General features: G+C 45.3%; 1 protein-coding gene across 1 annotated transcript in view; it reads left to right on the forward strand.

The window, feature by feature from the left end:
* The window catches only part of mdka (midkine a), an 84,184-nt gene extending 68,990 nt beyond the window's left edge, over positions 1-15,194 (forward strand). Inside the window, exons 2-5 of the mRNA XM_078548878.1 lie at positions 175-263; positions 2,426-2,593; positions 4,498-4,656; positions 14,448-15,194. Coding sequence (XP_078405004.1) covers positions 176-263; positions 2,426-2,593; positions 4,498-4,656; positions 14,448-14,473 — 441 coding nt within the window. The 5' untranslated portion in view covers position 175 and the 3' untranslated portion in view covers positions 14,474-15,194. The remainder of the gene's footprint in view (positions 1-174; positions 264-2,425; positions 2,594-4,497; positions 4,657-14,447) is intronic.
* The last annotated feature ends 1,760 nt before the right edge of the window (positions 15,195-16,954 follow it).

A 16,954-nucleotide genomic window follows, 5' to 3' on the forward strand; every position in this document is an offset into this window, starting at 1 on the left:
AAAGTGCCACCAGGTTTTCAGTGTTTGGGGAAAGTCAAACACTGCTCCTTGGTTGTGTCCCTATTGCAATTAAAATGTCCCCAGTAACCGCACCAGGTCTGCACGATTGACATCATATCATTGGACCAATGAATCAGTAAGGCAATGACACTGTATCATTTCTTTCTTTCCTAGAATGCAGCTGCGTGTCCTTTTCTCGCTGGTACTCGTGCTGTTAGTTGTCATGATGACAGGGTGCTCTGAAGCTGGCAGAAACAAAAAAGGTGAGTGGAACATAACAGCTGAATCAGATGATTTTTTTTGTGTTAGTGCAGTGTACTGTGGGTGTTCTAAATTTGGGCTCTAATGTTGACATGAAGAGACTTTTTGACATGCTTCTGTTTAAGCCTGAACAGTGTTTCATTGCCCACAAATGTTCTGGTGCTGAAACTGCTCTCTCACCTTTCTTTTAAACACTGTCTGACTCCACCCCCAACCATTGTTGCTGAAATCCTAATACATGCTTTTGATACCTGAAACTCAACAAGGGTGTCATTTTAACCCAACCTGCCTGGCAGCGAAAAGTCATGTTTGGATCTGAACCTTATGATTCCACCCGATGTCTGAATGTGCCCTTCTTTGTCCTAATCCAGTGCTTTTTCTAGGTGTAATCCAATGGCTAGTATCACAAGAGATGGCTGACTGCTCATGTGGAGCAAAAGATTAATGTCAGCTCTTCCCTCATGGCAGCTTGTCCCTGGGGCAAGGGGACAATAGCAGGTTACATCACTGGAACTACCACCTTGGCAGCCTCATGCCACTGACATGGTGCTCTGAGGAGGGAGCCAGATGCCTCACACATGTTGCTGTCCCGAGAAATGATCACCCCTTACAGGTTGCCTCCTGCTATTTCCATTGTAAATGGCCCTGGATCTGGATGTCTGGCTAGTTTAATGGTAACTATCAGTCTCTGAAAGGCCAGAGAGCATCCTGGCCCACAGGATCTGAAAGCTGTTGTGAAAGACACTGTCTGTTCAAACTCCTACTGCCATGAGGTTGGCAATCAGTGCTTCCATGGAGGCCCAATCACTCACTGGAACCTGTGTCTTCCTGTCCAATTTTTAACTGTCTTGGCCAATAAAGCTGCTGCCTGCTCTGTTTGATGCATGCATTTCCATGACATTCAACAAATAATGACTGTATACTCCCGCCTGTTGATTGGTTCTCTTCCTTAGAGACTGAACTCAGTCTGTACGCAGATGGAATGGGCCTCAAACCATCTCCTTTTCACCGGAGTGCGAATGAGTTTCAACCCCTGTGAGGTTATGGGCAGGCTGCATTGACTTTGACAGAAATCAAAATGGGGAGAAATGTAAAATGCGTTGTTGACTCACGATGACCCATTCTACACTGGCATAAAATCCAAATCACCTCTATTATCTGTATGAATTTCACCTTCGAGTACCAATCTCACACATGTTAAAAAGAAAGAAGGACTTACATTTATTAATAGTCTTCTGTGTGACACTTCATCAAAGAACTTCTGGAAATTCAGATGAACAATATCTATTCTGCTACCAGCATGCTCCACTCTGTCATTTCTTCAAATAATCCAACCAATGGTCATTCTAATTACCAAGTTTGTTCAGTTCCCTTGCATCTCACACCTTTTCTCAGTTTCTGGAATTATTTTTTTTGTACCTTGGTCAAATTTAACTCTCAAATTAACTGAGTTTATGGTTAACCATTTGGAGCTTTGCTTTCCCACATACCCTGCTCAGGCAGAGCGTGAGATGCAGTTGAAGTGGGCAAAAGTGATTATTGGAATGGTTAAAAGAGTAGCAGAAAAATAAAAGAGGATTCTGAATAAATGTGACAATGATAGTGAGGTCTTTTTAATCCAAACAGTAGCATTGGCATCAGGAAGGATTAAGGATTATGTGGAGTGCTTTTTGTTAAATAAAAACTTACATTCTGCAGAGACAGATTCTGAAATCAAACTTCATCACATGGAACAGGCTTCCAGGTAGGGTGATGGAGACTTTTAAAATGCTGCAGCTGTTAAGAAGCAGTTGGATATTGTGGTGGTGGATTTGCAGGTCCCTTTTGGATGGATGACCCAATGTGGGCTGGATGGCCTTCCTCTGTATCTGTGTGGATGGCCCAAAATGGGCTGTGCGGCCTTCCTCCATATCTGGATGGATGGCCCAAGATGGCTGAATGACCTTCCTCCATATCTCGTCTTTGTCTTCGTCTCCTGTATGAGTCAACTGATGTGATGCACTCAAATTGCAGAAGAAAGTTAAACAGCACAACTACTTGTAAACTTGAGCCAATCCTAAAGAATGGGCTTTGAACTCTTTCCCTTCCACCCACCTTTCACCACCTTTTTCCTGAACAAAAGTCGAAAGTACCCATTCCCTTACAGTATCACGTTCTCTTACAGAGAAAGGGAAGAAGTCTAGCTCAGCCTGCAAAGAATGGCACTGGGGGACATGTGAACCGGCCTCTGGTGACTGTGGCACTGGACTCCGTGAGGGAACCTGCAAGGAGAAGGAGGAGACCAAGGTCGTGAAGTGCAAGGTGCCTTGTAACTGGAAGAAGCAATTTGGAAGTGAGCATTTTGTTTCTAGAGCTGGGTTTAACATAGCTTCATCTTTTTCTGACCTTTACTCTTTTTTTTATCTCCCCGCCCCCACAAAAATATACTTAAAGTCCCACAGTGGACTCAATCTCAGGCCATCGCCTATGGCAATTTTTAACAGGCTACATTGGGCTGTACAAGAGCCACAGGAACTCCCAAGCTCCCTGATAACCTGGTGATGATTGCCGAGGCACAGAAATGCATCAATACTTTGTGGTGCACTTTACTATTGGACCAGTTGCCCCTGGCTCCTTTACTCGAAGTAATGTGTTTAATATACTAAAGCCATATGTTCATGGATACATTTAACCATCTGGTTTCTATTACAGAGTCATAGACCCCTATTGTACATTATTTCCAGTGCAAAAACTTTTATTGGCTGTTGTAAATTGCTTGCTGCTGGAACAGAACAACTTTGAGCCTGGTATTCAATGTATGGCAGTTACAGTAATGGAGCAATTTTAGGCTATCATTACACTATTTTTTCTTGTCTGGGCCAAACTGCTTTTATTATTTTTATGTCCTGTTCATGTAGGTTATTCATACATTCACTCATATATAGTCATCAGTAAATGATTGAAATCACGCATTCTCTTTGGCTCTTTCTTATTCAGTCTTCATTTCTTTTTCACACGCTCTTTTCCTCAGAGATGTTCAGGCTGCCTTACTTTCACTTCTGCTCCCTTTGTGCATGAGTTGCCTTATTTTCTCCCCTGCTACAGCTGTGGCTCAATTGGTAGCTCTCTCACGTCTGAGTCACAAGATTCCAGGTTTGAGTCCCAATCCAGGGCTTGGATATAAAGACGAAGGCTGGTACTCTAGTGCAGTACTGAGGTACTGTTGGAGGTGCTGGCTTCTGGACAAGAGGTTAAACAGAGGCTCCATCTGCCTGCGCTGGTGGCTATGAAAGATTTCGGCGCACTATTTTGAAGAAGAGCAGGGAAGTTCTGGCCAGAATCTATCCCTCAATCAACATCATAAAATAGATTATTTGGTCATTATTGTTGTAGGGTGTTGGTTACAGTTGGTAGGTTTGAAGAAGCCTTCCTAGTCATATTTAGATTAACTATAAGTTTTTATTGACTCTTAGAGCTATTTACAAATATACAGTAAAGGGTGCCAGCTAGGAGCTGTCTCCATGCTTGCTGGTACACACAGCTCTGTCCAACACTAGACTGACCTTGGGTGTGGGTCATGTGCTCTCTTACATCACTCTGTGGGTAGTACTGTACTCAGTCCCACATTAACCCTATATATGCCAGACCCTTATATCACAATTATCACATTGCTGTTTGTAGGAGATTGCTGTTCACGAATTGGCTGCCTCATTTCCTGCATTACAACAGTGACTACACTCGCACAGGAATTCACTGGCTGTAAAGAGCTTTGAGGCATCCAGTGGTCGTGCAAAAGCACTATATCAATGCAAGTCTTTGGACGGGATCTTCCGGCCCCAGCACCAATGGGCATCGCCGCAGGTGGGACGGGAAAATTTGGAGAGCCATTAAAAGTCAACGGTGCTCCAAGTTTTCCTGTCCCACCCACGATGATGCCTGGTAGTGTCGGGGCCGGAAAATCTCGCCCTTTCTTTTTTCTTGCGTTCACACTTTCAGTCTTGCTGCTGGGAAATGCTGAAGAGTAACTGATGGTAGGCAGGAGAAAATCAAAATAATTAAATTGCTGATGGCCAAATATTGAATTTGGTCCATTAGAGTCAGGTGAGCTACCCATCCTAAGCTACTGACCCTCACAGTATTGATATAGCGCTTTGCATGACCACTGGATGCTTCAAAGCCCTTTACAGCCAGTGAATTCCTGTGCTAGGGAATGAAACCATCAGGGTTTGGATTTCTGACTGCAACATATCTTCACAGGTGACTGCAAGTACAAGTTTGGAAACTGGGGTGAGTGTGACACCGAGACTGGCCTGAAAACTCGCAATGGAACCCTAAAGAAGGCGCTGTTCAACGCGGAGTGTGAGCAGTCAGTGAAGGTCACAAAGTCGTGTGATAAATCCAAGTCAAAATCGAAAGGTTAGTACTTGTCCTTCAGAGGAAGGGACTAAATGGCTGCTACCTTTTGTAAGTATCTGAAAGCTTTTGGGGACCTACAGCTTAGAAAGCGAAACTACAGGATCCATGCCAGTCAAATGCTAACTAGGGGTTCTGCCTTTAAATGAGCTGGTGAACACCATCTTAAAGTAAGTAATTCTGGAGGAATAATGGCTGTTCTTGTGCGAGGAAGTTTAAATGGTTGGTTTGCCCGTAGTGGTTCAGAAATTGTATACACACTCTGTACTTTTGATGATAGTTATTCCCATCTTTTGAATTCAGTAAGGAATGTGACTTATTCAGCCAGGAGGGAAGATTGAATAGAAGGACACTCTTTCATCTGAAATCATGATGAGAATGGTGATAGCCTATGTAAATTTCTGTGGTTTTATCCAACAATCCATACTAACTGCACTGGTTTCCATTGTCTCAAATGTAATCAGTCAAGGACTGAGCCATCCACAACAGGGAGGTCCCAAGATGACCCCTGATCTGCAGTTTATTCACTGATCTCAGAAAGGACAGACATACCTCTATATGAGGCCCACATTGGACATCAGTGGCCCTCAGCTGAGGAAAGTAGGCTATGGTTTTCATGTTGGATTGCTACTGATTAATGCCTTCCATTTATGTAGTGCCTTTTTATTACTTAAAAATAATAAATCTCAAGGCTCTTCACAAATCAAAATAAATGGTTGAATGAATGCCAAGTCACAGACAGAGAGTGAAATTAGGTACTGTGTTTGAAAGCTTAGTCAAAAAGTTGAAGGGTTTTAGGCAGTGAGTTCCATAGAAGGGCTGCGGTGGCTGAAGGGAGGTGGGAGAAGGCAAAGAAGGCCAGAGTTAGGGACTGTAACCATGGAGGAGGAGGTTGCAAAGGCCGGGTGGGTGAGACCACGGTGGGATTTGAAGAGAAGGAGAAAGATTTTGGCCATGAAATCCAACAGTGGTTAAAAACAGAGGTGGGGATTATGTTTCAAACTTTGTGCTGTCCGATGGTTTAAATGATTGTAGTGTGTAGCCAGTGCTACACACTATTGAGTGATTGCATGTCTGAGCAGGGGGGTGAAAATTGTTGGAGAGGCAAGCATGACTTAAAGCCAGCCTGCACCTATTCAAGGGAAAATGCATTATGACTGGTGCAGGAGCAGGAAGTCATTCTAAAAGTGATTTTGAGGTGGGAAACACTCAATAAAGGCACAACATGGCAGAGAGCGAGCTCCACTGGAGGCCTTGGTGCAGGAAGAAAGGAGGGGAGATGTCATCCAAGCACAGAGAGCTAGGAGACCCTCCAGGCAAACTTTGCAAAGGGAGTGGGAGTTGTTAGCTGTGGAAGTCAATGCTAGGAATCTAGCCCTGAGGACCTCAATGCGGTGCTACAAGAAGCACACAAGTGGTCAAGGTAATGAATGTATCTTCAAATGTTATACACCACCAACAGCACCATCAGCCTCAGACTCTACTTAATACACCACCACCCCTTTCATTTACTTATCTAGCAGCAATATTTATCAATATGACTTTAACCCAGTACTCATAACTTCACCCCACCCTCAGGCACTTTGCACTGATACTAGCCTCACCCACATCTCACAGCCTGCACACACTGTCAGCTATTCAACCATGGCAGCCACATCACCCAAACACATTGGCTGGGATTTTCCCTGGAAAACACAAAGTCCGGTAGTGGGTGTAAAAAAACAGCGTTCAACCCATCGGCCGCAATAGCGGGTTTTCGTGTTGTATCATGCGCTTCAAACACCATTAAATATGCATGCACAGGGATCACGTTGTATCATTGGCGGGCGGCATCCAATTCGCCTGTCCCACCGTGACCTCAGCGCTCCTTAATTCCAGGCGCCATGTTTAAACGGCGTCCCTGCACATCGCACTCTCTGCAGCTTAGGACAGCTCCACAGGAGAAATGACCTGCAAAGGCAGAAAGCATGCTGCGCCCAAATTCAGTGACACCTCATTGGATAGCCTGTTGGACGCAGTCGAGTCCCGCCACCATGTTCTCTACCCCTGCTCTGCCCCCAGGAGTTCCACCAAGGTGACCAATCCAGCTTGGGAGGCAGCCGCAATGTTGGTCAGTGCAAACGCCCTGCAGAAGTGCAAGAAAAGGATTAATGATCTCCTCCATTCTGCCAAGGTAAGTCCATCTCACCACTCTCAATACAAACACTCGCAAAGCCATCGCACATTCACAAGGATCTCACTCGCTGCCACCTCAAGGGACATCACCACTCACTCTCACACACCCGCACATCTCCGTCTGGCCACAGCCCCTCCGAAGCTTGCGCCCTAATCCTGTCCGGGCTCTACTTGCCACCCACGCATGCCGGGCATCCTTATCGCCTGCCCTTGCAGGCGTCTTGCTCACACTGTCTCCATCTGTCTTCATGCAGGATATGCTGGCTCACAATAAGAAGGAGAAGTCCCAAGCCACGATGATGCATGACACCCTCTGGGGAGTGTACTGGAGTGGCCCGCCAGACCTGTCCATATTTTCAGTATCCCTATGGTGTGTTCCACCAATGTCTGGATTGCAGCATGAGCTTTGTTGTGTCTTCTCTCCCTATGTCTGAGGCCACCGCACAGGCATCACCAGCCATGCCCTTTACGGGTAACCCTTGTCCCCGAAGACCAGCCCTGCACCTTGTATGGTCCCTGGAAGGTGTCAGGGATCTAAGACTTACTCAGGATGTACAAGCTGTGGATACTTCCTGGGTAAACCTGTATGATATGTTTGTTATGGTTGCACACCAGCTGCACATTGAGCAAGCGGTAATCTTTGCGGTTGATGTACTGGACTGCTTCTTGCCCAGGAGCTTTTATAGCCACGTGAGTGCAGTCGATGACAGCCTGCACCTGTGGGAAACTGGAAACCTCAGCAGAGTCCAGTGCTCTGACTTGCCTGATCTCTGTCGACGTTGACAAAATTGTGGGCATTTGCAAAAATGACGTCTGTGACCTCCTGGATGCATTTGTGGGTGGATGCTTGGGAGATCCCACAGAGATCCCCAATGAAGCCCTGGAAGGAGCCAATGCTGTAGAAGTTGAGTGTGGCGGTTACTTTCATTGCCACTGGCAATGGATGCCCTCCAAGTCCCTGTGGCACCAATTCCTGGAGAATGTGGCAAATGTAAGTCACCAGATCCCTTGACATACAAAGGCATCGGGGACACTGGCTCTCACTCATCTGCGGATAAGACATGCCATGTCTATACACCCTGGGTCTAGCGAAGCACTGTGGGGATCATCCACTGCACCTGGAGAAGGACCTGCTGCCTGTTGCTCCTCCCTTTGGCGAGCCAGGTGCCTGCGTCGCATTCTTCTCCTCCTTCTCCCCTGCCTATAAGCAATAATGTAGCCAGCGATAACACCAGGCTCCATCCTCCTGACTGTCTCCTCACTGTAGCATCAATGAGAGAGACGCAAGGGTCAGCATTTGTCTCCAAAGGTCCACTTTTGGTCAAGGAATCATCTGCGACTGTAGCCTCAAGGCCTCTCTAGGCATGCCGGAGAGAACTGGCCCCTGAAATGATGCCCACTGCGGGGTGGGCATGAACATTCACCACAAACACCCCCCAACCCACTTGACAGACTGCCGACAGCTTCGGCCAGGTGACTGAATGTTCTGCTTTCAGCTCAGGCACTGGGCTCATCTTTACCTGCACTCCAAGACTACGCTGTTTGGACTGACCATGCGGGTGAATGATCAGTGACTACATGAGATTAATTTTGGGGGTCTGAAGGCTTCTCCTCTGTGAGTGGTGAATGGCCGCATTTCCAAGGGGTCCGCAAAATTCTCCAGTCGCTCAATAGTTCTACAGTTCCATAACAGTCTGGTGAATTTGAAGGGTGCGCATGAGAGGTTAAAAGTAGGGGAACAATCATTGTCACTTTGAGGGATCAGTTGCTGAACTTTACTGACTCCCTGTATGTCAATTGAACAGCTGCTAACCTGTCTTAGCTGTGGTTCTGTCCTCATTTTGGAAGTTACATTTCAGTTAGTGCCCCCCCCCAGTCATGTGTTTCAATGCAACCTTCCCTGCTTGTTGCCCGCAATGGAGCCCTTGCCGCCCCCAATGGAGCCCTTGCCCTACAGCCCCTTCCCTTCCCTCAGTCGTGCTTGGCCCCTTCCACAATGGAGCCATTGCCCTGCAGCACAGTGAAAGCCACCCCCACCTCAACCCTGGTGTGGTTGCAATGGAGACTTGGCTGAGCGACCCCCCCCACCTCCCCACCCTGAGACCGACATGGTGAAGTCTGGTGCTGATCCCCATAGTCTCCATATCTGTGGGATTATTCAACTCATGCGAACTAACCTCGGAGTCCTGAGCGAAGTGCAGGTCACCAACTGTATGTTGTTTAAATCATGTTGTGAAACATGTCGTTCTAATTGCACGCTGTCGTGAGCTCTTAATCCAGAGTGCCAGGATGATTCTAGCAAACAGGAGTCATAATTAGATGCAGATTTATGCTAATTACATTCTTGACGTTCAGCAGCGGAAAAGGGGGCCTGTCATTGACGGTTGAAGTGCACAATCACTTCCTCGTTTTTCATTGTTGCAATTCCTGTTTTGGGCCTTCTCACGAGATTTAGCTCTTGCACACGCCATGATCAGGAGCGGAAAATCCCAGCCATTGAATCACATTTCCCTCTCTCTTGCAGGAAACGGTGGTGCATAGCTGGAGGCAGCAGGAGCTAACCGGCGTCAGGCACGCCTGAAATGTTTGATATGTTGACAGGTCTGCCAGAAAGCTGCAGCCAATGTCAAGAAGTCCAGAGCTTTTTCTATCCCAGTCTTATCCCATCTGAAAACCCTGTAACCAGGAATATAGTGCTGCCATTCCTGCCCTTTATACTATCTGCGCTGTCTGCTTACTTCTACACTCATTACTGTGTAGCACTGTGAGTAACCCAGAGATTACTACCTTTGAGGTCCCACTTTTTAATTTCCTAGCTCCCTAAAATCTTCTTTCTGGACCTCACCCCTCTTCCTACCTATGTTATTGGCACCAATGTGGACCATGACCACTGGCTGTTCACCCTCCCTTCTCAGAGTGCTCTGCAGCCACTCATGACATCCTTGACCCAGGCACCGGAGAGGGAACTAGAGTCACATCTGGAGCCACAAAAACACCTGACTGTTCTACTAACTCTAGAATCCCTTATCATTCTTGTTTTTCTGACCTTGTTCCTTCCCTCCATACAGATGTACAACCTGTGGCGCCATGGACATGGCTGCACTCCCCAGATGAATCCTTTACCAGAATTCAAAAATGTGTATTGGTTAGAGGACAAGATACATTAATGGGACTCCTGCACTACTTGCCTGGTCTTCCTAGAATGCAGTCACCCATTCCCTGTCTCTCTGCACTCTCTTTAACTGCGTGATGACCACCTCCAAAAACGGGCTAGCCATGTAACTATGAGCCTTGCGGATGCACCTCAGCAATGCCAGCCACTGCTCAAGTTCTGAAACCCGGAGCTCAAGCTCCTCCAGCTGATGACACTTCCTGCACATATGGTTGTTCAGGATACAAGAAGTGGCCTGGAGTTCCCACATGGCACAAGAGGCGCATTCAATGGGACTGAGGTGCCTTGCCATGCCACTATTTGTTAGACTAACTAAACTTAACAGAAATAAACTTAAGACTCGTACCTGATCTGGACAAAAGAAAATGCACCAGCTATTAGGCAGTCAGCTCCTGCCCTGGTGCTGCCATCACTTTAGATGTTTTACCTTTCTCCCTGATGCTAGCACTCCCTTACTCCCAGGCCCTTTGATTCAACTTAGCTTATTTCCTTTGGTTTTTAAATTGACTTCTTGATCTAGATTAAGTTATAGGTAGCTTAACGCAATGTTTACCTGGAAAAATACCCATGCTGACCCTGTTCGTACTGTGATGCCCCTTTGTGAGTTTTTCCTGCTGTGCCATTGATCGTACTACTTCTGTTTAAATCCTTGGGACCACAGCCATGCTTCTCCTTGCCCTCCTCGCTTGTATCAACTGAAGATTAAAAGTGAATTTGTAAGAGTTTACCTGGGGAGTGAAATGAGCTAAGAACATCCCCCTAATCAGGTACAGTTACTCACACCTCGGCTGTTTACTCATCAGGGTTAACTTTATAGCATAAGAACTAGCTGTTGCTTATTGCAGAATGTGTTTTACAGACTCCAATTCCTGTAGTGGGATAGATGTGTGTGGCAGTAAAGGATTGACTGTTTTGAAAACTTCAGCGCCATCTTCCTTATCAGGCAGCCAACCTCAGCCGTTACTGCAAGAGGTTTGCTGATCACTTGTGGGAGGCAAAACTAAAGAATATCAAGGGAGATGGGAACGACTGCAATGGTGTCGATTAAGAAGCCATCAAAGAGCTTGGTGCTGCAGAATATCAAAGCTCGTGCTAGGAATAACAACTTGGCTGAGAGTGCTATTGCTTGTGCAACTCTTTTCAGGAACAATCAGCAACTTCAGGAAAGGAGTGTGGTTAGTGAGGGGTTAATGGAGAGAATATCCTTGAAGAAAAAAAAATGATTTCCAAATTGTCAGAATTGTGCAAAGGCACGGGATCAATATTGGCAGTCTTCCTTCAGGTTTTTCAAATTTTTTTTCGCAGAATGTGGGCATTGCTGACAAGGCCAGAACTTATTGCCCATCTCTAATTGCCCTTGAGCTGCCTTCTTGAACTGCTGCAGTTCATATTGTGTAGGTGCACACACACAGCTGTTAGGAAGGGAGGTCCAGGATTTTGACCTAGCGACAGTGAAGGAAAGGCGATATATTTCCAAGTCAGGATGGTGAGGGGCTTGGAGGGGAACTTGCAGGTGATGGTGTTCCTATGTATGTGCTGCCCTTGTCCTTCTAAATGCTGGAGGTTACATGTTTGGGAGATGCTGTTGAAGGAACCTTGGTGAGTTGCTGCAGTGCATCTTGTCGGTGGTACACACTGATGCCACCGTGCGTCAGTGGTGGAGGGAGTGAATGTTGAAGGTGGTGGATGGGGTACCAATCAAGCAGACTGCTTTGTCCTGGATCTTGTCAAGTAAAGATAGCAAAGACAGCCTTACAAAAGGATTCCATCTGGAGAGGTGAAATCCATTGAGCTCTTTGCACGTAGTCTGCACTGGAAGTGGCAGGGTACGAGTTTGAATCGGCACTTCCTCATGGCAAAAGGGAGCCATGGGAGTTCCTTGCCTTCCCTTCTTCCCCTAAGATGGTTCTAGTGTGCTAGCTAATCTTGGTTGATGAGAACAAATAAATCAGTACAAATAGAGAGAAGGGGAAGCCTTTGTCTTGCTGAGCAGTCAGGAAATGGACAGGGCTATGTCTTCATGATTACTTTGATAAAGATGGAATCCTGACACTAAGTGATAACCTGGACTGAAACAAGCCAGAAATTGGCAATGAATTACTGAATGTAAACTGGAGTCACTCAACTTCAGAATTCTTGCGAGTTGGCGAAGGAAGTGGTATTTTAGCTGCAGATTTAAGGTGGATACACATTCAGGAGTAAACACAATAGGCTAGTGAATGCACATCATAATGATAAAAACAAAAAGCTAAAAGCTACATGATGGGCTAACGATAAATGTCAGAGAATGCAGAGTCAGAAATCAAGCTGCAAAATTGATTGCTAGCTGGCTTCATGACAGGAAGTAGAGTAGGGGTAAGGGATAGTTATTCAGAGTGACACAGGTGGGAAGTGGTGTTCCACGAGGATCAGTGCTGGGACCACTGCTGTTCACAATTAACATTAAAGATTTGGACTTTGGAATCAAAAGACAATTTCTAAATTTGCAGGTGACACCAAATTGGTCTGGGGTGTGGGGGAAGGGATGGTGTATTGGTAATGTCAATACTGAGGAGGAGTGCAACAGATTAGAAGGTATGCACAAATTTGCAGAATGGGCATATAATTGGCAAATGAAGTGCTCACTGATCTCTGCCACCTCTTGCAAGCAACCCTGCAGCCTCAAAGCAGAGCAAACATGTCACTGCCAGTGGCTTTGATGGTGACTATAGCCACAAACTCCTTCTGTACCCTTCAAGGCTGGAAAGTGTCTCTAACATCTCCCAGTCTGTTGCCCAATGCTGTATAAGGGAGGTGCCTGGACAGGGGAACAGAGAGAAGCAGGTGAAGTGTGTACATGGCTTCACCAGAACAGAAGGTTTCCCCATGGTGCAGGGTGCCACCAACTGCATACATATGGCTTTGCGGGGCTGCATCTAAAGGGAGAGATGTACCACAACACAAAGGTTTCCACTTCAAGAATGTGCAGTTGGTATGCGACCATCAATATGCACATCATATAAAGCACTGGGAACATTCAGACCTTGAAGCCTGCTCCACCACTCAATAAGATCATAGCTGATCTGTGACCTAACTTCACCTTTACCTCATACCCCTCAATCCTTTTGTTTAACAAAAACCTATCAATCTCAGTTTTAAAATTAACTTTTGATCTAGCATCTATCGATATTTGCAACAGAGAATCCCAAACTTCTACCAGTCTTTTTATGTGGAGTGTTTTCCAAATCTGAAGGTTGGGGTTCTAATTTTTACATATTGCCCCCAAGTCCTTGATCCCCATCCAGTGAAAATAGTTCCTCTCTGTCAACTCTATCAGTTTTCCTTAATATTTTAAAAATTTCAATCAAGTGACCCCTTAACCTTCTGAAATCCGAGGAATACAACCTAGTTTGTTTCTCTTCACAATTCAACCCTTCGATTCAAAGGTGGGAATTTTCATTCTGAGGTCAGTTATTCTTCCATCAGCCATGCTGCAGCCATTGGGTTAGCACTGCGTAGGAGCACTAGGACAGGCAGAGGCACATGGACAACTGGCACTAAGCAAATGCACAAGGGTGATTTGGTTTGGAATGCTTAATAAAATTGATTTGGAATGGTTGCATATTTTATATGACTTTTATTTCCTCATGGTGGCCTAGAGGTTGCTGTGTTGGTGACTGCCAGAGGGAAGGTAAGGTAAGGTTGGTGAATGGGGGATTGGGCTTGTGTTCACTGGATTTACAATCAGGTGAATCGGTCATGGGAATCCCCAGCCAGAAAGGGATTGTGTTGGTGGCCTCCAATTTTCCCTTGCTCCCCCGCCTCCTCCACAGCTGCTCACAGTATACCTGCTGGTAACAGCTGTCCCCTCACCATGGTGAGATTGTGCAGGATGCAGCAGATCAGGACACATACTCTTGCAAGCAGTGCAGGGCTCCTCCAGAGCAGTCCAAGCAGTGGAAATGCTGCTTCAGCATCACAATGATCTGCTCGATGGTATTTTGTGTGGCAGCATGGCTCTCATTACGTGCGTGTTGCCCATGTGTGGCTGGGTTGGGCACTGGAGTTAAGAGCCAGTGGTCAGGTGGTAGCTCATATTGCTCAGCAGCCACTGTTTTGACATGGTGGCTCAAATACTGATGTTATTTTGGCATGATCGCTGTCAGGATACCAAGTATTCACCTGCATGGCAGCGAAACATTACAAAGAGATATTGATAGATTAAGTGAATGGGAAAGACCGTGGCTAATGGATTTCGTGTAGTGTACATGCTGCAGAGATTCTTAGTCTCTGGAAGATGGGGTGGAAGAATTTGGCAGAAGAATGTTTGGCTCTGGCTAACTTGACAGTCTGAGGCAAGGTTGTCCTGTGCTCCAGACAGCAGGAGGTGACATGAGAAAAAAAGTAAATGTTGACTTGCTGTAAACGTATATATACCAATCTTGTTCTTTTCTATCTTTTTGAACAGGTAAGAAGGGAAAGAAGGGCATGTGAGAAGTTCCTAGAAACTTGACAGTATAACCCACCTTCTTGTTGATCTGAGCTGCAGCACAATCTATACAGCCACCCCTCACCAAAATACCTTTTACCAAGCTTTGTTGTAATCTTCTAATCTGTAGAATTTAATGTAAAAGAACTGCCTTTTTAAATGATTGCTTTTTTTTAGTCTCTTATTGCTTATAAACCTGAGACTTGGCATGTGTACAGTACATTTCTGCAACTATATAATTTTCATGTAGACTGCCTTACAAATCTCTAGGCTTGCAGTAGTGTTTTTGTCATGGATCAATCATCCCTTTTAACCCCATTCAAAATGCCGACATCACCTGTCTTTGCAGAATCCTAGGCCATTAATTTTCCCCGGCCTACTTGGCCTGAATGTGCTGAGCATTCTTTTTGCAAGAACAGATAACTTTTTTAGATTTGAGCTACACAAAACATCTTTGAACAGTTGATCAGAAGAGAAACAGTCATTTTGCTTTGCTGAAAATATTGTGTTCTTGACAGGGGGATTGCGTTGTAACTCTAAAATTATGTAACAAATGTAGCACAACTAAACTCTGAATACTCCTTTCCTTAAGAGCCATGACTTGGAGATTTGGAAGGCACAGTGTAGTTCATGAGGAATAATGCATTTCCTGTCCTAAAATGTTTGCCATTCACTGAAGAGATCTTGGACTAGAGGTTTTTTCAATAAAATCTTTTTATAAACTTATACCTGTGTGCTTTCTGAGGTGACTGAGGGGCATTCCTTGTCCCTAATGCTCAGTGAGAGGTTCTCCCTTGTGTTCCAGCCAAAATTGATCCCTCAACAAAGATTATCTGATTATTATCATGTTGCTGTTGTGAGACCTTGCTGTGCGCAATATGGTCGGCATGTTTCCTGCATTAAGGCAAAATTACTACACTTCAGAGGTGATTCATTGGCTGTCCTGAGATTGTGAAAGGCACTATATAAATTCCTATTTTAAGAGATCTTTTTAACCTCCCAGTGCCACACACGTCCCCATTAAAGGAAGCAAGCTCGCTGTCTGCTACCCTCAATGATGCCCTTGAGCTTACTGGATTAAAATTGCAGAGTCACTCACTATCAGCAATGCCTTTAGTCCAATCTTCTTCTTTTCCTAAAAACAAAATACTGCGGATGCTGGAAATCTGAAACAAACAGAAAACGCTGAAAAAACTCAGCAGGTCTAACAGCACTGTGACCAAGGGTCAGACGGACTCAAAACGTTAACTCGGTTTCTCTCTCCACAGATGCAGCTAGACCTGCGGAGCTTTTCCAGCGTTTTCTGTTTTTGCTTCTCCTTTTCCTGTTCTTTTGGCTCTGTACTGAGGAAGCATGGCTGAAGTACATGCAACACAGAAAATGTGAGCACAAATTCGAACTTTACCATCTTGGACAGTGTGTAGGACATGCCCACTGCAATACTACTATTGGAAACCAACTAGTAAAGTACTGAGATGTAGTTAGGTTCCCCTTCAGCTGGACAAAATGGAAACAATGACCTATTGTGCACTTTGAAAATTTGTCAAAACAAACCCTTAATTGTTGACTTTGATAAGGTAATGAAGTTGCTCTTCATTCTATTTGAGACTTCAGTGCAAGCTCTCGTTATAAATCGCCCTATTATTTCTTCCATTGCAATAAAAGCAAAAAACTGCGGATGCTGGAAATTGAAAACAAAAACAAAAACACCTGTAAAAACTCAGCAGGTCTGGCAGCATCTGCGGACAGGAGCACAGTTAATGTTTCGAGTCCGCATAACTCTTCAACAGAACTAAGGAAAAATAGAAAAGAGGTGAAATATAAGCTGGTTCAAGGGGGAGGGGGGGTGGGACAAGTAGAGCTGGATAAAGGGCCAGTGATAGGTGGAGATAACCAAAAGATGTCACAGACAAAAGGACAAAGAGGTGTTGAAGGTGGTGATATTATCTAAGGAAGGTGCTAATTAAGGGTAGAAAGCAGGACAAGCAAGGTACAGATAGCCCTAGTGGGGGTGGGGTGGGGTGAAGGAATCGAAAAAGACTCAAAGGCAGAGTTATAACAATGGGTGGAAATACATTTAAAAATAATGGAAACAGGTGGGAAAAGAAAAATCTATATAAATTATTGGAAAAAACAAAAAGGAGGGGGAAAAATCAGAAAGGGGATGGGGATGGAGGAGAGAGTTCATGATCTAAAATTGTTGAACTCAATATTCAGTCCAGAAGGCTGTGAAGTGCCTAGTTGGAAGATGAGGTGCTGTTCCTCCAGTTTGCGTTGAGCTTCACCGGAACAATGCAGCAGGCCAAGGACGAACGTGTGGGCATGAGAGCAGGGTGGAGTGTTAAAATGGCAAGCAACAGGGAGGTCTGGGTAATGCTTGCAGACAGAACGAAGGTGTTCTGCAAAGCGGTCACCCAGTCTACGTTTGGTCTCGCCAATGTAGAGGAAACCGCATTGGGAGCAACGAATGTAGTAGACCAAGTTGA

Source organism: Cetorhinus maximus, chromosome 9 (genome assembly GCF_964194155.1).
Source record: "Cetorhinus maximus chromosome 9, sCetMax3.hap1.1, whole genome shotgun sequence".
Taxonomy (NCBI): domain Eukaryota; kingdom Metazoa; phylum Chordata; class Chondrichthyes; order Lamniformes; family Cetorhinidae; genus Cetorhinus; species Cetorhinus maximus.